Below are 27,939 nucleotides of genomic sequence, written 5' to 3' on the forward strand. Positions count from 1 at the left end.
AGCAGCGAGTGGAGAACATGCGAGTAGGGGAAATCGTGAAAGAATGTTGTCTTGGAGATGGTTATATCTGAACTGGGAACATGTGGTCTCGCGGCATCACCGAAGACAAGTCCACGCGCTGAAACGTTGGCTAGCGGACTTGGGTATCCCGCTCAACCATTATTTGGTGCTTCGACTTTGCCATTTGCTTTGACAAGGCCATATTCCTCGCTTCGTTTTGCCTTGCGTATGCATAGCTTCACGACACTGAACAACGTGTATGCATTCCTTCAGTGGCCTAATCTACTCGTAGCATGGATTAGACCACATTTTGTTTTTTGTTTTTTACTTAGCTATAAGAGTAATATCGAAAATTATACCACTATCCTAAAACAGCACTTGCGGCATTCCACCCTTCAGCTACAGACTCATTCGTGTGTAGCACGATGACCGTGAAGTTCAGCGGTTCGTCACGAGGATGGGGAGGAATTCCTACATCGAATGATGCTGCCCAATCCCGCGCTGTTTAATGGAAGTCTGTGTTGCTTGTCATGTCTGTTCGTATCTACAGACTCTGAAGAAAAAAAATAAATTCGTGACATGTCATGGGTGACGGTCGCCTGTCACGCCATCACGAACGACGTGACGTCAATGCGCACCTGTTCATCTCCCCCACTTTCTTTTTTTTTATTGTTCATGGGAACAACAGCCTAGCGGCCATGACTCCTGTTACTATATGCTGCCCAGGTCCAGTTCCAGTACTGCTACGAGCCGTGTACATTGTAGTGTCACGTTGCACCACCAGTACTACTATTGGGAGACTGGCCATGGACGTAGCCTGTCTGTCTATGACGAGGACGAATCGTTTATATGCCACGCTAGCACGTTTCCAAGAATGCTTCACTCAGAAATATATATATATGCTCGTTTTGGTAGCATATACAGTCGTGCCTCGTTAATATGGACTCTTTGGTTCCCGAGAAATACTGTCCATAACGCTAGTCGTCCGCAGTAACGAATCGCGAAGAAAAAGAAAATTGAGAAGTGTGCTATGATTAAGGTCAGCTTTTTTTTTTTTTTTTTTTCATAGAGGTTGGCAGTGAAGTTATTACTGGACGATTTTTTGGACTTACATGAGCATTACTCCCGGCAAAATTATGATTCAATGAATGTACTACAACTTAACAAGTCTAACGGTCTGTGATAGCTTAATGTCTTAACGAGGCACGACACGCTCGCTCGCGTACTTAATGACTTGCGTAAAACATCCAGTGTTGTATTTGGGCATTAACTGATGCTGCTTGCTCATGCCTTGCAGTAAGTGTATTGAACAAAGAAAATGCAAATATGTATAGTGGGCAATACCTTGGCAGGGGCTGTGTACATCTACAGTACTAACTCAATTAAAAGTGGGCGCACTTAGAGGAATTGGCAGGGTGGCGGGGCATTTTCTTGTTAATTTTCTAACCTCGATTTTTATTGCGAAAGCAATACTGCTCGCAGTTTGAGCCGTCAGCGTGGCCCAGTGGTGACCACCATTGACCTTTGACCTTTAGACGACCCCCGTAGACGACCCCAAGCTGGCAGGAGCTGCCAACTTGGGTCTCTCGTTTCACATGGGACGGTTATGTCAGAATCAGCCTGCCAAGACCCCGGCATTCATGTTACTCCTAGAGCCCAATAAGGCACGTTTATACGGCTTGGTTAAAGAGGGACTTTATATGGGGGCTGGCAGGAGCTGCCAACTTGGGTCTCTCGTTTCACATGGGACGCTTATGTTAGAATCTGCCTGCCAGGACCTTGGCATTTCGTCACCCCTCTAGGCCACCAAGGCACATTCATACGGCTCGGTTAAAGCGGGGCTTTGTGTGTGGGCTGAAGAAGAAGAAGAAGAAGAAGAAGAAGAAGAAGAAGAAGAAGAAGAAGAAGAAGAAGAAGAAGAAGAAGAAGAAGAAGAAGAAGAAGAAGAAGAAGAAGAAGAAGAAGAAGAAGAAGAAGAAGAAGAAGAAGAAGAAGAAGAAGAAGAAGAAGAAGAAGAAGAAGAAGAAGAAGAAGAAGAAGAAGAAGAAGAAGAAGAAGAAGAAGAAGAAGAAGAAGAAGAAGAAGAATGCTCGGCCACCCGCAGCTTTCGCTCACTTTTCGGTTCAGCAGCGTTGAGCTCTTCTAATTTTTTTCAAGGAAGGGACCATGCCCCTTCTCTTTCACTTCTGGAATAAGAGGCCGGGGCAAAGGGTTAAATACGCCAGTACTCAAAATGCATGCACCAGACGTGACTAATGCGTTTGTTGATTGCAGTTCTTGTACCTTACTACCACAACCTTATTTGAGGCTGCGGTATATGCGATGGTATCTAAATAAGTAATTTCACTATGCATACGAATTAACGCTCACGGATATATTTGGTAACACTGCTATGTGCGGCACGGCCGCACACGCGCAGGTCAGGAAACGAGCGCTGTTCCTGCCGAGTTCAGAGCAAAACAATTTAACAGGCGAACTCATTTAAAAGTTGCTCTCGTCGCAAATTGCTTTACCCACGTTTTCTTTTATTATTTACGAATACTGCCGTATGTTTGTTAGAACCATCACTGGGGTGGATACACAATGCTTGAATACAATGACAATATTAGGTAAGATGGTCAGGCATCTATTTGCATATGTTAGCTTTTTAATGGTAAATTGTACTTTTGCAAACATTGTTTACGAAGATCCCAAACATGCTTGCCTGTGCAGAGCATGTCGTGTGTTTATCTTGTGCTGGCACGCAGGGAATGCATACAGAAGTATGGTTAGTTTCTGTATGGCTCTGTGATGTAATTATGGTACATGTTAATATAATTCTGCTGTGGGTGTAATTTTTCAGCTATTATTAGTAAAATTATGACACGTTCAGAGGCGCACATGCTGCAGCTAGGGTACGATATGGCATGGATGGTATGTTATGGTATGATGTGGTAGATATGATATGGTATGATATGGTATGGTATAGTACGGTATGGGTGCGGTACGGTACGGTTTCGCGGCAATATGGTATGGTATGGGTATAGCGTGCATGGTGGGTGTAGTACATATGGTATGGTATGGTACGATGTAGTGTGGTACGGTATGTGTGATACGGTGTGGTGTGGCATAACATGGTATTGTATAGTATGGTATGCTGCGACGTGGTATGGTATGGTATAATATGGTGTGGTATGCATGATATGGCGCGGTATGTTGTAGTAATCGTATGTTATGATAGAGTAAGGTATGATATAGTAAACGGGTTTAATATATCCTCCTTTCCAAATCTTGCGATAATCGTCTGCGTCACGTAACGGGTTAATGTGATTCACTGTCGTTGCTTACATGACCAATGAGCGGTGGGACACACAGGTAACATGACCTATCAATCAGCTGTTCCCGTTATCTTTAAATAAACTCAGAATGCACCCCAAAATGCACTTATTCGTCCACATTCTTCTTTCCTTTTCAGGTAACCGAGGCTCCAAGTCGTGTTATGATGCGTGAAACCCTCTTGAACCTTTTTTTCTAAACATGTAGTATGGTATGCTGACAGAGTCTCAGGCTAAATACGACTTCGTTAAATGCTGCATGAACACAAAATATGAAAAACAATGAAATGCAACGAGGCGAAGCTGGCACACTTACAGTTTGTTTGGCTACACCTTGGAGGAGGCTTGGCGAGATGGAGGGATAATAAAGAGCGGTGAGGGAATACAAAATTTAATCGATGTTTGTACTCCGAAATAAAGCAATTAAGAGTGGCGGCCATTGCGGAGACATTAGTGTTAAATATCGTGACAGCGCTCTCTTTTTAGATTATGCCCTGTTAGCGGTGAAGCACCGCGGATGCCAGAATGCGGGCTGCTTCAAAAATAAGTTCTCATATACAGGACGCACTCCAGAACGAAATGTGTCAAGGACAGTTTAATATGCTGAAACACCGCAGCGTTGGTTTATCGCGGCAGGTTACTTGCTTTTCTGAATAATTTGAATGATGTCACGTGCTCTAGTTTTCTTTTTTTCTTTTTTTTTTTTTTTTAAATTCGGCTCTTCGCTTAACCTTGCCAGCTTTTCAGAACCGGAGCACTCTCTATTATGCCCATTGGCAAACGACCGTTACAATAAGATTGTTTATATCCTAACGAGTCGTTAACCACTATCACTTTCACCATTTTAATTGCAAAATTTTGTGCCTTTTGCTCTACGTGCATTTACCCGCAACTTATTAAAACCTTGATTGGCTTCGCTAAGAATATTAATTCATGGTAGGCTTTTATTTGATCTCCCCGTCTCTACCATGGGTTAATCTGTGGGATAGTCTCCGTTTAATTATTAATATATGTAGACTCTCGGCAAGCAGTAAATGACCTACGAAAGGAGTGACCTCGAAGTCGATATTCTCCATTTCCTGGCTTACTTCATAGCCGCGGTGCCTGCATTGAGTGCATGCAAAAAAATTCTAAACAACTCAGTTCGTCATTGTAACACTTATTGTCGCGACAATGGACCTCACGATGCTTTATTACACCGTACGTGACTGCCATCTGGGTTCAATGTGCGGTGTTCATGAGAGGTATATTACACAATGAGTGCCTGTATATCATTTTCTCTAGCAGAGTTTAGGAGTCGTCTCTGCATGATCAAGAACGGTGAGAATAATGTTGATTTCATTGTCGTTTCTCAACCCGCGACAATGAGGAGAGGTGGAACGGTTGGGGAGGGGAGGGGGGGGAGGCTCGAAGGAAGCCAGATGATAGTTTCGCCTCATGTTATGGAGAGCAGTCTGAGTGCTTTTTCCGACGGTAACGAGTACATATTAAGCAAATTGAACGGCTCATCCAATGGGAGGGAAGAGTACTTGGCGGCAGACACAACACTCTTAAAACGTATGAGCAATATGTGCTATATTACTACTCGCTCATTTTTCGTGGACCTCGTCGAACTGACCGCTTCGCAAGGACGTGTCAGTACATTGTAAAGCGATGACCACGAACCATAGAGCCATAACTTAGGTTATTCGTCGTTTCTGCTTTGTTCGCGCTTCGACTTTTTTTTTCTTGTGCTATCCGTTATCAATTATATGTTATTCCTCTGATAGCTTACTCATTTCACGTTCAGACTGGCGTATCATCAACTTCTATGACATCCTTAGTGAAAAAAACTCAGTCACACTAACCTCATAAAGCGTTTCTCATAACAGACTCATACAAATTTCATAGAATCTCATATATTTCTCATACGTTGAATGCTACTTGTATGAGATCATATGGATATTGAACGATTTTAGTATGAGTTTAGAATGAGATCCATGTATGAGGTTATTGATACCTCATAGTTTTTTCGGTTGGGATGTACTGATAATGTCAAATTCAGAATTAATAAGCTTGTCTTGCTTCCTGTAAAGTGTCTTCTCATTTATTTATTTGCTTCGTAACCCACTCCCCTCTGTAATTGCATACCTAGTCCTCAAATTGCCTAGAACAAGAGCGAATAATTTAGTAGAAATCCACTTTCCTTCGGCAGACGCGTCAAAACTCTCTTTCTACCGCTGCCAACAAATAAAATAGTTCGTCTGTCAAAAGGAGCGATTTGGAATCGCCGCAGTAAGCCATACGTTTAAAAATGAGAAATTCTTCGGGACATTTCGTAGTTTCTTTCTTTTTTCTTTTTTTTTTTTTTTTTTTTTTTTTTTTAGCGTACCTGTTGCCGCCAGACGCCATGCATCGCTGTGTTTGGTCCCGGGTTCTCAGCACGGTGGCGGTGGAAAAATAAAAAAAAAAAAAGAGGGAGGGGGAGGGGAGGGGAGGGGGTCGCGCGTAGTCGCAAGTGAACCGTAGCCTCTCACGGCATCAGCCCAGATCAGACCCCCGCAGCCCAGGTCGAGAATTCAATGACGTCGCTGAGTTCACAATTAGCTTTCTGGTCACACCAACAGCAGGCCCCCGCAGCAGACGGAACTCTTTGAATAGTCGAGACAGCGATAGCGCCATAAAAGTCACGTGACTACAAAGGGCCAATTGCAGAGCACCACCATAGGCCAGATAAAAAAAAAAATCACTTTTGTTTCCCTGATTAGTATAGAGACAGTAATGATGAAGTAGAGTCACGTGATAATGAAGGACCAATCAAAGAGCACCACTCGCTGGAGTCAAATAAAAAAAAAATAGCACCTTGGCTCACCCGAAATATTTAGGGTCCTGTTAAATCATTAGTGAGCGTCGGGTAATGTGATGGTGAATGCAGCAACAGATATGGCGCAAACACACTCGGGAAATGCAGTTGAAAACTTGAATACTGCTAGGTGGCATCATTATTTTTTACTTCTTTCTTTCTGGACTGCCGAGAGTTCCAGTTTTCGAAGTATGTCGCTTGAGGCTAAGCATACATCGTAACCATAACATATCGTCTGACATTTCTTTCTGTTGCAGCTAAAAATCTGAACATTCTTTTTAAAAGTTTGTAAAATTGAAAGTCGCACATCTTTGTCGAATTTTCCAGCACGGCTATACGAGTTTACTTTGTTGCAGCAAACTCCATCGATTGAAAATTTTCTGTCATAGAGGATTTTATCTGAAGACATTGAGCTAAAGCTTGCTCGTTGAACAACGTGCACCTGCTCGGCCACGTGTTGTTCACATCAGGGAGGCAGGCAAGCAGGCAGGCACAGGCGGAATATGGCGTCGTGCAATGCGGCCGACGTTGGAAGCCTGCGGGGCGGCACAGAGGTTCGTGAGAGGCGCGGGCTACAGCGACGTCGAAAAGGAACCCGGACGTGACGTGTGCGCGGCCTTGGCTCACCTTCTGGATGCAGGCGAAGCCAAGCGTGCTTCCTGTTTCCGGTTTACGCGTACTCACCGCCGCCGGCGCTCCGGACGCTTAGCTGTCGCCCGCTGCCTCACTTGTCTCATCATAACCTCCGTTGTCTAACCTAAGCATTTGTCCTCCTCCTCCACCTTCCCCCTCCTACGCCTACTCATCACAATCCGCCGAACGCTCTTTTACCTCCTCTCTGGCAGTAGTGATGACGCTTGTCTACATACTGTCGCGCGATACGTCGGGTGTATTGTGCTGGAGCATTCCAGGAAAATATAATAACACACAAGGCAGTGCGCAGTGCTAGCTTTTGGCCAGGCGGGTCGAGGCTAGGCTATGCAGCGGTTACGTAGTTGGTATTGCCGCTGCAGTACTGCAGTTAAGCTCGTACCTTGTGTCGCCGACGAATCGTTAACCTCCTGCCTGCGGCGCTTCGTGCGTACAGGGCCGAAGCTCCGACGAGGGGGAGGCCCGCCTGCTTCCACCGCCGAAGCTATTGGCCGCATTTGCATCGGCAGACTAGTGTTGTTATTCGGTGTTCGAGGTCCTTGTTCCCGCTTTCCGCGGTGTTCGCATTTCCCTCCCGTCGTGAGAGCGCTGCGAGAAACGATACCTTTTTTTTTCTGCCTCAGTGGATGAAGTATACATTGTGCGGTCCTTCGACCTTTGGAAGTATGGTACGCGTGGAGTAATGGTTAATTTTTGCGAGATAAGTAGTCAGTTGATTCTGATTTTACATGCGTGAGCAGAAAGTGGGGGCGTTTTATCAAAATAGGAGTGATTACCCTAATAATTATTACTAATCACTAATGATTACGCGAATAATTATCAATTATTGTATGAATTTGTACCGTTGTAATTTCTGGGTGAATGGTAATTAAATATAAGGTAGAAATAAAAACAAAACGCCGCTGGCATGGATTTAGATCCCGCTAGTGACGTGTTGTGTTTCTTTCATTTTTATTTATATTTCACCCAGAAAGCATAACTGTACTTACTCATGTCAACAATAGAAATTAAAAGATAACAAAAAGTCCCCTATCCTTTCCTTGGTGTCGCTGACTATTCGCTTCTTTCATTTGTGTATCACAACGAGCTTTTCCCCGCCTTAAGAGCTGCCTAATTTACAATTGTAATGGACTGACTGCTTTCCTTGTTTGGTTTTGTTTTCTGTATGTGTGTGTGGAAGGCAGCCAGCAGCAAGCGGTGTGCTAGCTTTGACAGCATCGTATGCACGGTATAAAACGCAGCATGCATTAGTACTACACCCAGCCTCAATTATCGTTATGCTCCCTATCGCTGTGCCCTGTTATCCTTCCACGATGCTATATAGTTTGAGAAAGCCAGTTTTGACTCGCCTATCAACAATATATATTTCCAATTTTTACCTACACCTATTCTGATGTCTTAAGTTGGCAGACTAAAACGTGGAAACAATATGTGTGCCTTAAGAATAGTTCTGTATCTCCTTCCTCATTGATTTACTACAGAAATGACCTGGCCAAGACTCACTTGCAATCCGGTATCAAGTTGTATTACCTCGACTTACTCGAATCCGTTGAAAACCGCTCTTCTAGGTTCATGGTGTCTAATTACTCCCGCCATACCAGTGTTTTACAAATGAAAAAAAAAAAGCTCCTAAGCTTTCGAACCTGTCCATTCGACGTCGCATCTCACGTCTTAGTACCTCTCGTAAAATATATTACTCTAACGGTAGCCTCAAGAAATCCTCTATCTTCCAGTGTTCTTTTCATCCATCCGAGATCATCATTTAAATGATTTTGTACCACAGTGCAGGGCGAAACAGTATATAAATTCTTTCGCGTCCAACTCTGCATGCAAATAAAACCATCTTTTCTTCTCCATCGTCTCCATACAGGGCCCTCACAAATTCAAGGATGCTGTTTGTCGTCGTCTTTTGTAATCATTATATACCCATTAATTTTTGTTTCTTCTCCCTGCCCCACTTCTCTCTGTTATGACTGACCGGCATTGAGAGTAATAAAAATAAATGAAATCCTATTGAAGTCGGTTTCGCAAAAACGTTTGCTTAAAGAAAAATGCAGAGCGGAAAGCAGTAACGCCCACTTATTTGTCGAAATCGAACTCATGTGCGCAAAAGAGTCGGTTGCGAGGCCGAGCTCGTTGATCAGCGAATAAATATAGATAAACGAGGGGCTCAATGTGAGATATATACAAGGGGAGCCAACAACCACTTAAGGAAGGTAAGCTTGGGTGATTTTGTTATCTTGATCAGGGTGATTGCATAATTTCCACATTGATCAATAAAATTTCCTCTAAGGTTTGCATTACATTATTATTTCACATTTACCAAAAGCAAATTAAAAACCCTCTACGTTTTCTTTCGTATCGCTGGTTGTTTGCTGCCTTCGTAGTAATCGATGATGTTATACGCACCGAGCGTACGCGATTGAGTGCTCGTAGCATCCAGGTAAAGGTGAAGCTTTCTCTTGTTTTAGCTACAAACACTTCGTTACGTGCTTGCGAAACTGTAAAGGTTCAGAAAGGCATTACAACGCATTTCACGTCGCCTTTTTGGTGATCGACGGACGCCTCGAGTATCAGACCACAAAAGACGCGACGGGGTTAGCGAGAGAAAAAAAAATATTGACCGTGGCCCCGTGGCACAGTTCGACCGAAACCGTCCGATCCGATGGCCACGGACGCAATTTAGAGAAAGCGTAAGACATCGTCTTGAGGTAGCTACACAGGTTCGACTTGCGCGGACTTCCACGAATTGCTGCTATCTTGCCACACTTTGTACTTAGGTAACGCCGCCGTGGGACGAGCGGCTGCCAGTAGCGCGCGATAATTCGATAATCCTCGCGGTCTTTTTCACGGCGGCGGGGTTGTTGCTCGAGCGCCAAAGCTAAAGGAAAAGTGCGCCCGATGAAAAGGCGATTAGGGCGATTCGAAAGTGATTTCGGGGAGGAGGTACCGCTGCTCAATCTGGAGAGTGGGAGAATAGGAAAGAGAAGCATAAAGGGGGGATGTAGGTAGAGAAAGTATAGCGCACGTCCACGGGTCGTTGCACTACAGCTCGGTAACGAAATGCTTGTTGGGCACTTTCCAGCTTATAGGACGTAAATAAAAGAATATCGGTCTCGGCTTTTTTTTTTTTTTTTTATATATTACTGAGCGAACGCTTCGCGGGTGACTGTACCATTCGCACTGCAGACTGGAGGGAACTGTACTCGTCCTAGAAATAATAGCGACGAGGCGACAGATTGCAACGTTGCAGGTCGTTCACTGGTGTCGAGTACTGACGACTATCCATAGGAGTCAGTGGTGGCCTTTTACGGGAACGGAATGTGGGGCACAGGGGCTCGTAAATACCTTGCTAGACGACAAACCTTTAGCAGCATCCGCGTTGACTTATCTTGTAGCAGATGCATTTCATGCAAGGCTTATCGCCCTCGAGAGCAAAGCCAGTATACTGGGGTTACAGAAAGGAACATGTCCGTGTGCAGATTTGTTGGGATGTATATGCGGAACAGTGTATCAGAAACAAGGATGCCGTGTAGCGTTGCTTTATCTGGTAGCAATCTTTTCCGGATTCAGATACAATTGATGCTTTACACACAGGCCTGCTGACCTTACGAATTAGTCCCATTCCTTATTTAGTTTGTCGAGTACGTACCGCTGCAAAGTGACGAAAATTCCAATTGATGATGAGTGGCGTAGCATGCCACGTTTTATGCTGCGACGCAGTCGGATACGCAGAGTCCAACGTGAGTAACCGTGTTCTTCTAGCGTCGTATCTTGTATTTAAACAAAGATATTGATTGAGCGTTAAAATGTCTCCAATTTATTATAGATACGTTCTTTCGGCTCTTTGTCACTGTTCAGCATCTCATCTCATGCCAAATCCGCAGACCCACATTGCCTGATCAGCCCCGGCGTCACTGGCTCCAAGCGACCAGAGGTATCGGAGCGCGGGAATTAAATATATATATATATATATATATATATATATATATATATATATATATATATATATATATATATATATATATATATATATATATATATATATATATATATATATATATATACATAGGGGACACATGAACTCTGCCTTTAAGGGCGTATGGCACGACAGCGCTATTTTCTCGTAAACGTATATGAGTTCAACAAGGATGACACAACAGGCAACAAAGACAGGACAAGAGCGCTTTTTGCAACTTGTTTATAAAACGAGGACGACTTGTATACTAAAATATAAAAACATGATCATATCAATAACAGGTGTAGGGGCAAGAATTTATAGGAAAAAGGCATAGGTAGCTCATCTCGTCTTCTTACATATAAAAAAAAATGCAATTTCCTTATTATAAATCGCCAAGGATGGCGAGCCTCAAGCAGCTCCAGCGCAAGCGTGTCACGGCTTCTACACAAGACGCTGGTTCCTTCGAGCCTAGCATCGCACTTTGGCTTATTTTCCCCCGTTGCGTCTCCTCTGGCGTTTTCTCTTTCGCGTATACCCTACTTGGCTACTCGACTTGTCTCTAATTCCTTAATTTGTTCCCATACTATCTTGTACCTGTTCATTAGCATGTAGCTCTAAACTACCCAACTGTGTGAGAGATCATCTAACACAGCAGCAGCGCAGGGAGATTCAGCTCCCACCTCAAAGTATAAGCCCCAGTTGGCAGCACCACTCACATCACGTGGTCGTGACGTCGTATCATCCCCCCATCAATCAGTGTTCGGCTGTGTCATCTGCAAACTACAACCTGTCACAGCCATTCCCCTTATTTGTCGATCACAATGCCGGCAACGTCGAAGTTTCTGCAGCACGGTGCCTTCAAAGCTATCGCATTAAAATAGTAGTAAATTGAATAGAACAACAACAACGTCAACAACAACAGAGTATACATACTTGAGGATAACCCTGCTGGGTACAGGGTCCGCCAATGCGCTATAGTTATCCTCTGAGAAAGCGTCTTATCCGAGGCCAACATGGTGCACGTGATCATTATAGGTGACACTGCTTCCAAAATGTCCAATTTAACTCAAACATCAAAACGGGTACCCGCGGACCTAAGACTGCTTGACTGGAGACAAAAAAAAAAAAAAAAAAAAAAAAAAAAAAAAAAAAAGAACAGGGGTAGTAATAGCCTATGGATACCGATCCGGAAAGAGCGAAAGCCAAACAGAACAGTAACGGGGCATGACATTTCAAGAGGCAGTGCCGGGTATAATCAGGTTACTTTACACGCGGCAATACATCACGAGCAGGGACCTCAGAGACACCAAAGCGCATTGAATATATATATACATATATATATATATATATATATATATATATATATATATATATATATATATATATATATATATATATATATATATATATATATATATATATATATATACATACATACATACATACATACATACATACATACATACATACATACATACATACATACATACATACATACATACATACATACATACATACATACATACATACATACATACATGCATACATACATACATATTCTGACTGAGTGTAAAGCTGTGCATCCAGATATAAAGGAGGATGTCTGGTAGTATACCCTTTTTAAAGCTTCGCGTTTGAGTATATCGAAATAAAAATTCTAGAGGGCACATTGGGTCACTAAGCTGCGATGAGGCGAAAGCCTCTATCGGGTGGTTGCCCGAATCCCTCCACTAATGGCACCTGCCAGTCAACATATTGTCACCAACACACGTAGCAAGCAGCACAACAACCGAGCTGGCCCTTTTTAATCAAGCGAAAAAACTCGAGAGAGACGAGGATGAAGCTTAGCCACGTGCCAAGCCATTCGGCCACTTGGTGGCGCCAGAAGATGGTCAGGATGGTGGCATTGCCCCCCTTCCAAGGGGCATCGACCCGATGCCGCAAGCGTAGGGGAATAGTCGAAAAGCGGGGCAAGTAATACGGGAAAGTCTCTGGCTCTGGTTTGGATCCTGAATTGGTTTACCGATTGTAATAGGGCTTCATTCTGGCAACGTGAACTATTTCAGATTTCGGCTGCCGAGAGGAGCGTACAGTGCCTTGTGGTAGCACCTCGTAGTTCACCGCGCTGAGGCGGCGGAGCACCTCGTAAGGTCCAAAGTATCGCCGCAGAAGCTTTTCAGAGCGCCCTCGCAACCGTATTGGGCTCCATACCCAGACTTGGTCGCCGGGCGTGTAAGTCACCTCTCGGTGTCGCAGGTTGTAGCGCTTGGCGTCGTGTACTTGTTGGTGCCGAATTCGCTGTCGGGCAAGCTGGCGTGCAGCTTCTGCGTCACGAATAAATTGATCAGCCCCCACGACAGTGGAGGGAGCAGAATCTGGAAGAAGCATGGCATCCAGCATAGTCAAGGGTTCGCGTCCATGAACCAAATAAAATGGAGTGAAGCGTGTTGTTTCCTGGAGTGCAGTGTTGTATGCGAACGTGATGTACGGCAGAATCCGGTCCCAGTTCCCATGATCATCGTCTACATACATAGAAATCATATCGGCAATTGTCTTGTTAAGCCGCTCAGTCAGTCCATTAGTTTGAGGATGATAGGCTGTTGTCTTGCGGTGGGTGGTGCCACTGAGTCGAAGTATCTCACTCGTGAGTGCCGACGTAAACGAGGTTCCTCTGTCAGTTAAGACGACTGTTGGCGCACCATGACGGAGTACAATGCTGTGAATGAAGAAATGCGCAACTTCATCTGCGGTACCACGTGGAATGGCCTTGGTCTCACAGTAGCGGCTAAGGTAGTCAGTGGCAACCGCTATATACCTGTTACCCATGGAGGACTTCGGAAATGGGCCCAGTAAGTCCATGCCGACCTGTTGAAATGGGAATTTCGGGGGATCGATAGGCTGTAAGAGCCCAGCTGGTTTAATGGGTGGTGTTTTCCGCCGCTGGCACTCACGGCAGGTACGGACGTAGCGGTGCACAATGGCAGCTAGCCTGGGCCAGTAGTACTTTCGGCGTATCCGTGCCAATGTGCGAGAAAACCCGAGATGGCCGGAAGAAAGGTCATCGTGGCACGCACGAAGAACTTCGTCATGTAGCGTTGTGGGTACTACAAGCAGATAAGCAGTTTCTGTTGGACCGTAGTTCTTCTTGTAGAGCACACCATCACGCAGGCAAAATGACGACAGTCCGCGCCTGAAGAGCTGAGGAGGAGATGACACGGTTCCTTCGAGGTATTCAATGAGGGGTAAAAGTTCAGAGTCAGCCCGCTGCTTTCGGGATAAGGTGGACGTCGCGATAACACCAAGGAAAACGGAATCGTCGTCAGAGCCGTCCGCGTGGCAGGGAGTAGGGGCGCGGGACAGACAGTCAGCATCACTGTGTTTTTTGCCGGACTTGTGCACGATTGTAACGTCAAATTCTTGCAACCGAAGGCTCCATCGAGCAAGCCGACCCGATGGATCTTTCAGGTTTGCCAGCCAACACAGAGAGTGATGGTCGCTCACGACACGAAACGGACGACCGTACAAATACGGACGAAATTTCATGACTGCCCACACAACAGCGAGGCACTCCTTTTCGGTAGTTGAATAATTAACTTCGGAACGGGACAAAGTGCGACTGGCGTAAGCGATGACACGTTCTGCACCGTCCTGCCACTGAGCAAGGACCGCACCGAGGCCAACGTTACTGGCATCCGTGTGCAGTTCCGTGTCGGCCTCTTCGTCGAAGTGGCCAAGTATTGGCGTACATTGGAGACGGGACTTGAGTTCCGTGAAAGCGTTTTCCTGGTCGGGGCCCCAAAAGAACGGCTCGGCGTCTTTTGTCAGGCGGGTCAGAGGCTCAGCGATCTTGGAGAAATTGTTAACAAAGCGACGATAGTACGCGCAGAGGCCGAGAAATCGACGCAAGCTTCGTTTATCCGCTGGTCTGGGGAATGAAGAGACAGCGGCCGTCTTCTCTGGGTCTGGGCTAACACCTCGAGCACTGACAATGTGGCCGAGAAATTTCAGCTCGTTAAAAGCAAAGTGGCATTTTTCGGGTTTTAGAGAGAGACCGGCAGATCGGATGGCCTCGAAGACAGCGCGCAAACGTTTCAGGTGCTCGTCGAACGTGTCCGAGAAAATCACAACGTCGTCGAGATATACGAGGCATGACTGCCACTTCAGACCAGAGAGTACAGTGTCCATCATTCGCTGAAATGTGGCAGGGGCCGAACACAGGCCAAACGGGAGCACTTTAAATTCATACAAATCGTCTGGCGTAATAAAAGCGGTCTTCTCACGGTCTCGCTCGTCAACCTCTATTTGCCAATATCCACTGCGGAGGTCAAGGGACGAAAAGTAAGTGGCATGGCGAAGGCGATCGAGGGAATCGTCTATGCGTGGTAGGGGGTACACATCCTTTTTCGTGACGTTGTTGAGGCGTCTGTAATCCACGCAAAACCTCAAGGTTCCATCCTTCTTTGCCACGAGGACAACAGGCGAAGACCAGGGGCTCGTCGACGGTTGGATAACGTCATCCTGGAGCATTTCTGTTACTTGGCGGCGGATGGCATCACGTTCTTTTGAAGACACCCGGTAAGGACGCTGACATAGCGGACGTTGGTCATCGGCAACTATAATTCGGTGCTTCGTTAGTGGCGTCTGTCGGACCTTGGAGGTTGATGCAAAACAATCTCGGAACGAATTGACAAGATTATCTATGCAGCGTTTCTCACTGGGCGAGAGGTGCGGGTTCACATCAGTCTGAATGGCTGTAGGCGTCGCATTGTCGGGCTCTGACGTGTTGGTTAAAGCGTACTGGCCTGTACATTCTCCAAGTTCTTCAAAATAAGCGACCGCCGTGTTCGCCGTCAAATGTTGGGGTTCACATGTGAAGTTTGTCACTAGCACGTTTGCTTGGCCACGGACAAGTTCGACAAGGCCCCGAGCTACACAAACTTGTCGAGTTAGAAGCAGTGACATGTTAGCTTCAGCAATGCCACTCGTGCCGGCGCTATGATCACATTCGACTGTGACGAACTTGCTCGCACGCGGAGGGATCGTTATGTGGTCGTCACAGACACGCAACATCGTTTTCCGGAAGTCCGTGTTGCTATCAACGGCTCGCTTCGTTGAAAACGATACCATGAGCTGCTCCCGAAGGTCTATAACCGCACCATACTCTTGAAGAAAATCCATGCCGAGAATCAGATCTTTGCAGCACTCTTGTAATACGGCAAATGTGCCAGTGAAAGTAAAACCGCAGATCTCTATGCGGCAAGTGCACATGCCAATCGGCGTCATTACATGACCACCGGCGGTACGCATCATTGGCCCAGACCAAGGCGTCAGAACCTTACGGAGTGCCGTGGCTAGCTGGCTGCTCATGACGGAGAAATCGGCGCCGGTATCCACAAGTGCGGTCACATCACAACTGTCGGCGGTTACAAAAATTTCCCCGGAAACAATGCGTTCGCAGCACGTCGGTAAGTTCATCGGATCGGGTCGTCGCCGCTCGGGCCGTCGCGTCAAATCGTCGGGTGGAGGCTGTTTAATCTGAAACGTAGCGGCGGCCCCACCCCCGGAGGTCGCCGTGTTTAGTTTTCCCGGTGAGGGGACGTGCCTCTGAATTGCCCAGAGGAAGAGTACCGACTGGGCGAAGCAAAACGCTTCGGAGATGTCGATCGCGACCGCCGTTGTGGTGACGTTGGCTGCATCTCGTTAGCAGCCAGGTACTCCTCAATCTCCTGTGGTCTTTCGCCATAGCGGGGTCGAGGCGCGTTTGGTGGAAATCCTCTCAAGCCTATTCTCCGGTATGGGCAATTGCGAAGAATGTGACCAGGTTCGCCGCAGTGATAACAGAGTGGTCGTCTGTTGGGCGTGCGCCACAAGTGCGCCTTGCTGATAGCGGGACGCTGGTATTGCTGTGGCTCGACGGGGCGCAGATCTTGTTGCTGCTCGACGGGGCGCATGTAGCGAGGTGGTGGTCCGACAACGGGACGGAATGGATTTGGCTCGGGAGCAGGTCGACGTAAGACATCACTATAAGTCATGATGCATGGCTCCGGTTGTGGTGCTGGTGGTGGTGGTGGCTGCACCGCTCGCCGAATTTCATCACGGATGACGTCCACGGTAGGATAATTATTTGCAGAGGGAGCATTCAAGTGGAGGTTTTTTAACTCTTCGCGGACAATGCTCCTCACAAGCTCCCGCAATGCCTCGTCGCTGGCTGCTGGCACGGACGCACAGCAGGGTGTGGCCGCTACGCTTGCCTGGCGGCCGTATTGGGTACTCCGTTCCTGCAGGGAACGTTCCATGCTGGTAGCTTCTCTCGCGAAATCTGCGACAGTTCTTGGGGGGTCGCGAATGAGGCCAGCGAACAACTGCTCCTTCACCCCGCGCATGAGGTGCCGTACCTTCGTTGCCTCAGGCATGGTAGGGTCGGCCCGATTGAAAAGCCTCATCATGTCCTCGACAAACATGGCCACACTCTCATTTGACTGTTGAGACCTTGAACGAATTGCAATCTCTGCATTTTCTTTGCGTGCACTCGAGCTGAATGTTGTAAGTAACTCACGGCGAAAGGCTGCCCAGTTGACAAAGGATGCCTCGTGGTTCTCGAACCACGTCTTGGCCGAGTCTTGCAGCGCGAAGTACACATTCATTAGCTTCCGCTCGTCGTCCCATTGGTTAAATGCAGCCACACGGTCAAAACTGGCCAACCAGTCTTCCACATCCTCTAACCGGTCTCCATGAAATGATGGCGGTGATCGCGGTGCGAGAAGGACGAACGGTGGGGCGTTGCTGGAAGGCTGGCTTGTCTGGCTGCTCGTCGTGGATGTCATGGTTCGTAGCGGGGTGGACAGCGGTTCAAACTCAGGTTGTAGGCCTCGCAGGCGACGGCTGGCTTTATGGACAGGAGTCGCGTCCACGCGTTGATGAGCAGCGTCAGTGACGTCTTCGGGGGCAACGTACATGGGATCTTATCCTGCACAATCCACCAAATGTCACCAACACACGTAGCAAGCAGCACAACAACCGAGCTGGCCCTTTTTAATCAAGCGAAAAAACTCGAGAGAGACGAGGATGAAGCTTAGCCACGTGCCAAGCCATTCGGCCACTTGGTGGCGCCAGAAGATGGTCAGCGGTGTGGCAATATAAAGCCCCGCTCTAACCGAGCCGTATGAGCGTGCCTGCGTGACCTAAGGGGTAACGTGAATGCAAGGGTCTTGGCACGCTGATTCTGACTCATACGAAAGGAGAGGCCCGAGTTGGCAGCTCTTGCCAAACGTAATGTCAGGGAACAATACGTCCAGTTAGTGCTCGGCCATGTCAGCTTCCAGCTACCGCCTCCTATGTAACGAAATCGTTACGGACGGACGGACGCGATCCGCGAGCATGAGTTATTAGTAAAGTATTGCCTTAAAACTAATCAAGAGTAGGGACAGGCAGAAATACTGACTGCAGTGGGTAAAGTAAAGTCGCCTCATGGAGGTGTGTCGTGGTTGCGTGAAAGAAAGTTTTGTATTCCGTCAATTGTATGGCTCAATTAAGGCCGAACACTCTAGAAATAGCTTGTTAATTTAGCAGTTACTCAGGCGGTCTTTGGCTGCTTATTACTGCAGAATAGATTTGCAGTGGATTTGAAAGCAAGGTTCCTTATCTTTGCTTGGGAAAATAATTGGGTTGTGCAACAGCATGGTGAAATGCTTTTGGCAGTCTTGTTGAGTGCGATGTGCACTGCAGTGGCATGGTTTGGACAACTGTGACAAAACGTTCATTCCTGACTGATTTCACCATGAATGCACAGTGCGCGATCTTCACGAAGAGTGCTGAGCTGGTGATTGATGTCAACTGCGAGCTTCGCGAATCGCGAATGTGAAGAAGCCGTGCAAGATTCGTTGATTAAAACAGCGGCATATACCGATGTCACAACTAAATGTAACCAGTATTTTAAAGAAGACAAAGAGTGTACTCGGTCAGTGAAGCAAACCGAAGGCTTTTAGAGCCGCGTGGCCTGGCGTGAAATTTTTCTTTGAAATTAACCAGTTAGTAAATTTTACCTGCCCAACTTTTTAATTATTCGCTTCAGGATTGAAGCGTATATACAGAAATCGTAAATCGCATTGAAAACAGCTGAGTGGCTGAGATATTTCTGCCTTGGCACCGTTTGCGTAATGTATCTTTTTTTTTTGTGTGTGCTGACTTGCAAGAGTAACACCCTCAGTAATAAATGTAAGTGACTCTTGATAGCGGGGCCACTGGAGCATACCAAGTTGCACCTCAGAGAACATGACTAGCTGCTCTCTGGAGCGTATTTCTTGGTGTGGGGGCTGTGCATGGCACTGGGCGAGAGATATCGGTCAGTAGCTGGCCACGGAACAGTTTTATTTTAAGGGTGGTACATAAATGAGGCGTAAGCAGCACCCTTGCAAACATTGCAGCCAGTTGTTTTCGAAGGTTATCTACAACTTATAATTTGGCATTTCGTTTTCCTGTTCCTGTTTACTAACTAGTTAGTTTTTGAGAACAAAAAATACATTATAGACTTGGTCATGTGGCCCTCTGTGTAATCCTCAGTTTGTGTCCTTGGACACTCCGCTCGTCTTTTTGAAACGTTTAGTTACCATTAGATGGGATTGATGGGATACCATGTATACTCCTGTACTATCAAAGGAGAGAACGCGACACGCGCATACAAAGGGCGTCAGCATTACGCCAGGGGGAAAAAATGTGGCATAGTACTCTTCAATGCGATTGCAACGCTGAGAGCGCTTTGAAACGTGCGGTGCCCACGTTCGATCGACGCCGCACCAGTCCGCATACTGTGCACGATGACGTGGCTAGTCGGCATCGGCGTCGTTGCACCTCGAGCTATTCCCCAATCTGGGAAATGCACGTGCGCGCCTTCTTCCTGTGTAGGAATGACGGTACTCGGCGTCTGTACTAATCACGGCTCTGTATAGCCTGCATGCCGGCGTGGAATGTGATGTTGCCCGCCACTGTTTCCGCTCATTCATTCGTTTCACTTAGCTTTCGCACTGACGCTGTGCGTGGGCACTGAGCTCGAATCTGTGGCGAGCCCGAGAACGAGGTGATCGAGGACTCACTCTTATATGTGGCCGCCAGCTTGGATTAACCCTGACTGTGACTTTACACGACCCTTTTTTCGACGACCTAAAGTAAGTTGCTTTCTCTGCTCTGAGCATGTTCGCTACTGATGCCACCCGCGATGAATTTGCGGCTATGGCATTCTTCTTTTTAAAAAGTGGTCATGGGTCCGATACCTTTTCGCAAAAAGGCAGGAAGGTCTGTTGCTGGGATTTACGAAGATCGTGATCTTTGACGGCGCATTTTTCGTCGAGGTAGAGTCAGTGTCCATCTGTGTTCAGTTCAAGCAGCTCACAGCGACCAATGTTTGATGTCTTAGCGGATGTGTAATTCTGCCGCTTGGCGCGTGGTCGTTGGTTTTATGGAGTTCACGGTACCCACTGTTCCATGGCGGCGAAATATAAAGATTGACTCCTCTCTACGAATAATATTGCCGTGTCCCTCACTTCAAATCCACAAGCTTTGAAACTTAACCATGGCTCCTCTGACACCGTCTTCGATTTCAGGAAGCATATCCGTGGTACTGTTCATGTCACTGTTAGCTTAGCTTCACTTCTGACCTGCGGCACACCTTCATGATGGAGTCACTGGTCAAGTTCATTGATACCTGACATTTCTTCTTAAGCATGGTTGCTCATGCACGCCCGTTTATTATTGTATTATATCAGTAATTCGATCTTTTATGAATGCCCTCGTTAAACCTCGATAATGTTCACAGAATCAAAAGTCTCTATAATTGCATACGAAAGTTCCCGGCTGAAATCTCTTGGGTGAAGTGCGCTTCGCAGTTATGAGCTCTCCGTTTTCTCGCAGCATTGCGTGTCGCTTTAATATCATGGTTCTAGATCAGGGCGCTTCTCCGCCCAAAATCGACACTAATTTGGAGCAGTCTTTCCTGCCCGCTCGCTTACGCAATTTACACAAGCGCTTCGCCGTTAATTATCAGGGGCAAGGTATCGGATGTACACCGTAATATCGGCTCGCTGGCCTGCTCCAGTCAATAGGAACGGACTCGATGTCAAATTATCGCCTTGCAATTGGAGCCCACGCATGACTGCATGCTTTTTTCCCCCTGTATTCCTCTTAGAGCCGATGCGAGTACGCTTGCTTGCTCCCGTAAATTGGGACCAGGAAAGAAAACAAAACATGACAGGCGTAAAACTTCGTTCCAGGCGCAACGCTCACGGTCGCTATCTAATCTGACCTAAAGAGCGTCCTCTGGTCGCGGCCATCGCGGGTTATTAAGTGGGTCGCGTTCAGTCACGTGGCTAAATTTTCGGTGAGATATTGGAGGAAAATGGCGGAGGCGGCAGGTGCAGCGACCCCACAGGTTCCTGGACTGAATCCCCCATGACCGTGACCATGAAACGGTGGCGGGCTGCCGTTAGGCGCGCACATAACGTCAACATCGACATTCAGCGATGCGGAGCGGTCAGAAGCCGAGCTGTTCGTGCATCGCTGATGGGCGACGTACTTCCTTGGAATTCTAGTGCATGTCTCGCTACATCGTTCGCAACATCCGCCTATATTGGCCACGAACAAGCATCGCTTGCTTCTAATCACGCTATGGCAACAGCCTATATAGTCTCACGTTTTTGAAGTTTTACGCTGTTCCTTTTCCCCATCCAATACTTTATTCATAGAGTTCTTGACTAAGAGTTCTTTTCTGATTTATTTGTAAACCGGTGATTTCTATGGCTTCTCAGAATGTGCTTGTGGTTAAAACGTACGCTTAACACAAGGAAAACGTCGAAAGAGTTCGTGAGCGAATTGTTAAAAGAAGGAACGGAAATTCGTGAACCCTTAATACAAAGCAAAAGGAGTTGTTAAAGTTTTAGAAATTCCTTAGTGCCAGCAAAGTCTGTAGACAGACTGAAGGAACTTATTTGTGCATGGTAGTGTGATTGTAAAGATACATGCTTTGGACACAGGGTAAGGTAAGATAAAAAAAAAAATTATTTATTCCGGAATTTGATATCTTCATCTATTTCTGCACATACTTCATGGTCGCAGTTTCTTGGAAAGTGTTATTTCAGACTCAAAAACACTCTTTCCGGAACCAAGTAGTGAGCGACCACGCCCTCTTTTTGGATAGCCTCTGCGTTTATCTAAAGTTTTACCAAAAAAAATCTGTCACCAGATTTTAAAGCTTGTCTGGAATCAGCGACATAAAAAGTGGTCTTGCAACTATTTTTCCCCTTTTGTTCAAGACAATTCAGAGACGCCGTGCACGTTTTTTTTTTTTTTTTTTTTTTCACGTTTGTGCAGACTTCGAGCACCTTAACGCGGTAATCTGGGCGAATTGGGGTACAGATTCAACAGCCATAGTTCTAGCGCATACCGCAGGGATGAAGGGAGAACGCAGACGCCACAAACTCTAAATATCAACTTAGCTTATTGAAAAGTAATCACGTATTTATGTAGGCAAACACGCTCGTGCTTCAAAAGTGTCAACAATTAAAACACATGCGCGATGGCAGCCTCCTCTCTAAAAACTTCACTTCCTTTTTAGTCGACACAATGTTTGCCTTGGTCACGCACCACTGCATCTCCTCATTTTGTGGTGTCTGTGTTCTCCCTTCGCCCCTGTGATATTAGAACTATGTATGTTGAATTCGAGGAACTGAGTTCCAGTGCGTTTCCTTCCTAGAAGTAATATACATTACACATACTATGGGTTGACCATCAGAAAGAATGTTGGAAAGTTAGATCGAATGCTGAAGACTGTTTGGGCAACATACTTCCATTTATCGCCTGCAGACAATGACTCACGCCATGGACTGTGCCAAAAGGGGCCTGATATGTGTTGTGCTTCAAAAGAAGTTTAGGGCAAACCTCTGCCCTAAAGAAGAGTTTGCCTGCATCTGTCTTCGAGTCGATCAAACCCGTGTACAGGCAGCTATCGCATGCTGAACTCCTGGATAAGTGCCTTCATGAGCGAACACAAAATGCTAATGAGTCATTCAACCATGTTGTTTGCGAACGCGCGCCAAAGAACATGTTTATTAGTCTTCAGACCATTGCAGCACTGGATGTTGTCATTTCATTCAATGATGGCAGCATCACTCGAGCCAAAGTTTTAAAGTCTTGTGGACTGAACTCTGGCGACAACGCCATTAAGTGGCTGAAGGAAGGAAGCTGACCGCAAGCGAATGTACTTTGCTGAGCGAACAGCGCGACAGCGCACAAAATTGACCCGGCAAGCGAAGCGAGAAGTCGAAAAGCGCAGAAAAGATTTAACACTGACTACGAAGCTGAGGACAATGACTTGTGCTCGTGCAAATAAAAAAATTTCGTTTAACCTGTTTTTCTACATTGGCCTCAATTATCTGAAAACAATGTTTTTATTACAAATGTACCATTATTTTTTATACCAGGGAAGGTGGATGGCTGATACTTTTTTTTTTTCACCCATCTACATAAAGGTAGGCAACTACTGGATTATAATTAAACAACTTGAAGGAGAAGCTTTTTTGTTACGAATTTAAATACACAAATAAAGCCAAACTTAATTTATTCGATATTACAATTAAATTAAAAACTTAAAATTGAACTGGTTCTGCCAGGTTAGCTCAATAAAAAGTGCACAAAATTAAGATTAAAATGATGCATGTATCATCAGGGTACCTGTGTTAATTAATAAGAAAGATGTTGCTCAAAATGGCCGAAAATGCATAAGTATACGATTTACCCTGGGCTGTTAAATACGCTGTGTCTTGTGACTTGCGTACTGTAGGCTGTAGTAAAAGCGAACGGTGATTGTTCACAGCGTGCAAGCTGGAAATAGAAGTGGTTACATTCGCTAGAATGTTAGTAGTAGTGGGTTAAAACACTTCCCTTTTATTGGAATCATTTCGTTGTGGTTGGTTAACTGACACGACAAAACATTGGCAGTCAATCTCGATGACAAAGTACTGACACGGTCTTGCTTCTTTGCTGGAACTTTGGCGCTTCTGTCTAGTGGCATTTGTCCTTGTTCCTCTGAGCTGATTTTTTTAGCTGTTCTTTAGTGGCGAAGACAAAGGCAAGTTATGAGGAGCTTTTAAAAGTAACGTGAAGGAAGGAGGTTTTAAAGAAGGCGGGATGTGGAGGAGGGGGTAAAATGAAGTAATTAAGTCTAGGACCATAAGTGTTTCTCGACATTTGTTTTTAGGACAGACGTTCTGTAATCATTGGTGTCTACGTGTAGAAGCCCCTTTCATCAGGAGCTTTCTTCTAGTTTTCTTTAAACATCGACTAGAAACCGTTATTGTCTTGTAGTCGTGAATATACACAACACTCATTTACTAGTAGCCTGGGCAGAAAAGTGGCCTCTACGGATTGTGTGTCGCTCTAGCACCCGCGACTTTTTTTTTTTTTTTTCGCTAACTTACCATAAGGCATACTATAGAAAATCATGCAAATCGTTCTCCTTTCCTTAACAATTAAATGCACACAGGAAACTGTTAACGAACACCCTTTTTTAATTAACAGCTTCTTCATTCATTCATCAAAGTTGGTCCCGTTCAGTTCTTCGGAATACTGTATTTCAATGCCACACACAGCACTATGCTACAAGGAGGGGGCTAAGACTGCGTCTGTTATTATGTGCCCAGTTTTTAATTATTGAAAGCATAAATAATTGACAAATGAAAGCTTAAATTGTTACCTTTGGACAACTGTATTGTCATCCGCTTTCTTTTTGCTCCTTATATTATATGATAGGATAGGCAGCAACCAAAGGTATGGAAGATGTGGAGCTTCGTTATGAGATGCATAAGAAAGGAGATAACAGCCACTAACAGTGAATGGTATTGGGAATGTTATGGTATGGTGAATGGTATGGTATATGGTATTGTACAGTATATGGTATGATGAATATTATGGTATTTTATGATATGGTGTGGTGTAGTATCGAATGGCATGGCATGACATGATTTGTGGACTTTAAGAGTTCCCATCCTACATATGATTGTGAGCGACACCATAGTGAAGGTTTCCGCTTTCATTTCCACCACTTAGAATTGCTTAACCTATACCGGCATCGCGCAGAGTGTAAGACGCTTTTCATTTTGCTTACATCTAAACGCAGTCCCGGAGCCCGTGATTGAACGCGCTCCCATGGGATCAGCAGACAAACGCTCTAACCGCTGAATTACCGTTTCTTCTTCTTTCTCCTAAAACGGCATTCATTACTGTGAATTTTCCTATGCCCACGGCCTATATACAAATATTTAGGAAGCAGTGTGATATTCAGTTCAAAACAAAACATTTTCAGACAACGAAGCATTACAATAGGCGCAAGGTTGAACACTGTCGTGCTCGGGCAGGACACCCAGATTCCAATTCAGCAGTACGCCATATTTCTCTGGATAATGCCCTTCGACAAGGCTTGTGCTGCGCCGCAATGCAACGGCGCACTGGAAGAAAGCAGCACAACCGGGCTCGCGCGCGGGAGATTTCAACCGGGTGACCAGCACGCTCGCTGGTTGGACCTTTCGGGTCCCCAAATGCTGCCTTAAGATTGGACAGTTTCAGTGAAAGCGGTTTCCCGGGCTATGTAGGCACGACAGCTGCGGCTTGGAGGGAGAGATCGTTACGACCGTCAGTCGAGCGAGTGCAGTGCTGCTCGCAAGGAGGGGACGCAACGAAATCCTGCCGGTCGTCACAATACGTAAACAGTCGCGTATGACTGGTAGCTTTCAGGTCCTGAGATTATCTTGTCTTTTACCATGCCTTGTAAATACTGTATAAAACGCCTTTTGTTCATCTCACCGACGCTGACTCGGAGTCGTCGCCACAACCACGGGAGCTGGCAGCACACGCTCATGAAACAGGTGACAAACTCTACGTGACCATCTTCATGGCACAACAGCACATCACCGAGAGGAGGTGTCATTCTGGTTTGAAGTTTCTCTTGTGGGTATTTGGCAGCAATTGAGTTATCGCCTAGAGGACGCCGTGATCGGCTATATACAGCCCCAAAAACAAAGCGAAAAAGAAAAAGTCCTGAAGCGCCATTATGCCTTTTGCATTCTTATTTTTTTTTAGTACAGCGGGAAGAGCCAAACGTCATCAAAGAAAGGTTAAAAGCGCTTAGCAGACTCCAGTGCGTAGCGCGAATCGCGTTTATCGCGCCGCAGATGTGGACGTAAGCTTGGCGTTTCGGGTCCTTGTCTTCCGGCAACGTGCAGGTCAACCGGCACTGTCGATGTTCCCGATCTTGGACGCTGTGCTGAATGCCGACTGCGCGATCACTCGGGCTTGCACTCTCAAGCTATGCACCGCTGCATTTATGACATGTTCTCTCTTAAGGCGGGAGGGCACAAAAATAGGAATAAAAAATAGACAACAATTTTCGGAACGAATGAGAATCTAAGATCATTCAGGAGTAGAGCAGGAAAGCGGCATAAATGAATACTGGTGGGCAAAAGTATTTCGCACATTGGGGTTTGCCAATGGGTATCCCATGCGTTTTTTTTTTTTTTTTTTTTTTTTGTTCGCGAATACTTGACTTGCCCTTTGTCTATTGACCACTTCGATTCTTCGGTTAAGGACGAGCCTTTGCGTCTTCCATGTCGTGCGCGTTAATCGACATGCCTTTCGATAAATAATTGTCTCTGCCAGCGGAATGGGGTCGTCTCTCATTGCTTTGTGATTTCGACCAATAAACAACGAAGGCAACAGAGAGAACAAAAGAGCAACTTCCCAGCCCGTCTTTCCATTTAAGTCAATCGGGTGCCTGCTCCTCGTTGTTTACGGCCTGAAGGAAGTATTGTGTACACGAATTCAAGGGCGGACATCTGCTTCCTTGTGTTCGTAGCGGCTTCTAGCAAGCTTTGTGGTCAGTGGGCGTTGTCCCTACTCTGAGACGACTGATTCTAATCACGGCGCGAGGAAGCCTCAAGGCGTGTCTTATAGTTGGTCGCATTTTTTCCTACACTAAATTTTTAGACCATTTTCATTTTTTAAAATAAATTCACTGTTTGGAACGCGATCTAGATCATCAGCAGGGAGCCTTTGTAAATGGCACCTTAATATATATTTTTATTTAATTACTTGTGCCAACAGGCGAAATAATCTTGCATAATCTCAACACAAGTCGAATACACTTTCACTACCTGTGCGGCTTCCAGAGTCAGATATGCAAAGTAGTCCTGCGTTGCCGATGTGAGTAGTTTCGTGCACTGTAGGCTTCTTTTATATCATGTAGAATCATGATCGTTATGACAAGCTGGGAATTGACGCGTGAGTAATGGACTGGTCTTGAGAAGGAAAAGTTGGAGCCCTTACCGCCACCAAAGAAGGCGTTAATGCTTAAGCGCTTCTAGCGCGAATTTCGTTTTGTAAAGTCTAATGAGACGTGCAGAAAATCACAACATGGTTAAAGAAAAAATCAGCCTGTCACCAAATGTATGAAGGTGTTCAGAACGAACAAGTATCTTTTGTCTTTCTCCACAGTAAAGCGTTTCTTGATACATTTTTCGATATGTTTCTAAGCTACACTGATACACTTTTCCAGCTTTTCACCGGGCTTCGATGCCAGAAGCGTAGACAGTCCTGTCAATGCGGCGCAGATATGATCGTACCGGCTACTCACCTAGATCTTCATCCCAACTGTTCCTCAAAGAACTCTTCCAATGGACCAAACAGATAGCGATCACTCCGGCCGACTGCAAGAGCGTGTGACAGTATCGCCCACTGCAGTTCCTGTAATGTGTATATCGTGCGATGCGCAGTATACGGGCACGCGTTGTTTATCCGGAACCTTATTCAGTTATTAATAATGCCTTACGGCATATTCTTCAGCGCCAGCGAGCACTAGCTATCCGGAGCAGAAGGTTTTCTTGAGCGATAGAGTTCAAAGTTTCAAGAGAAACATCTATCTTCAGAGCAAGTTTTCGGCATGTTATTCGTCGTTCCTCCTCCTCCCGTTCAGTGTTCCCAGGAACGGGTCCCGACACTTGTTTGAGTCCCCGCGACAGGTATAATTGTGCACTGATGTGCGACCTTCTATAAATAGCCAGCACCACTCATGTGTTTTACTGAGGCTGACCGTATCTGGACAGTATTGACCCTGAAGTCTGTCATTAATTTCGCAC

General features: G+C 45.9%; 1 protein-coding gene across 7 annotated transcripts in view; it reads left to right on the forward strand.

The window, feature by feature from the left end:
• The window catches only part of LOC146196995 (uncharacterized), a 146,935-nt gene that overhangs the window by 30,582 nt on the left and 88,414 nt on the right, over positions 1-27,939 (forward strand). For 2 of the 7 annotated variants that reach the window (XM_084598714.1, XM_084598716.1), the window contains exon 1: positions 19,688-19,929. The exons of 1 other annotated variant lie outside the window; for it this stretch is intronic. In XM_084598714.1, coding sequence (XP_084454840.1) covers positions 19,864-19,929 — 66 coding nt within the window. In that variant the 5' untranslated portion in view covers positions 19,688-19,863. Of the gene's footprint in view, positions 1-19,687; positions 19,930-27,939 lie in introns of those variants that run through there. 4 more of the 7 variants (XM_084598712.1, XM_084598713.1, XM_084598718.1 and 1 more) reach the window with 3 other exon arrangements.

Source organism: Amblyomma maculatum, chromosome 3, assembly GCF_055883805.1.
Source record: "Amblyomma maculatum isolate TAMU_Amacu chromosome 3, ASM5588380v1, whole genome shotgun sequence".
In the NCBI taxonomy this organism is placed as follows: Eukaryota; Metazoa; Arthropoda; class Arachnida; order Ixodida; family Ixodidae; genus Amblyomma; species Amblyomma maculatum.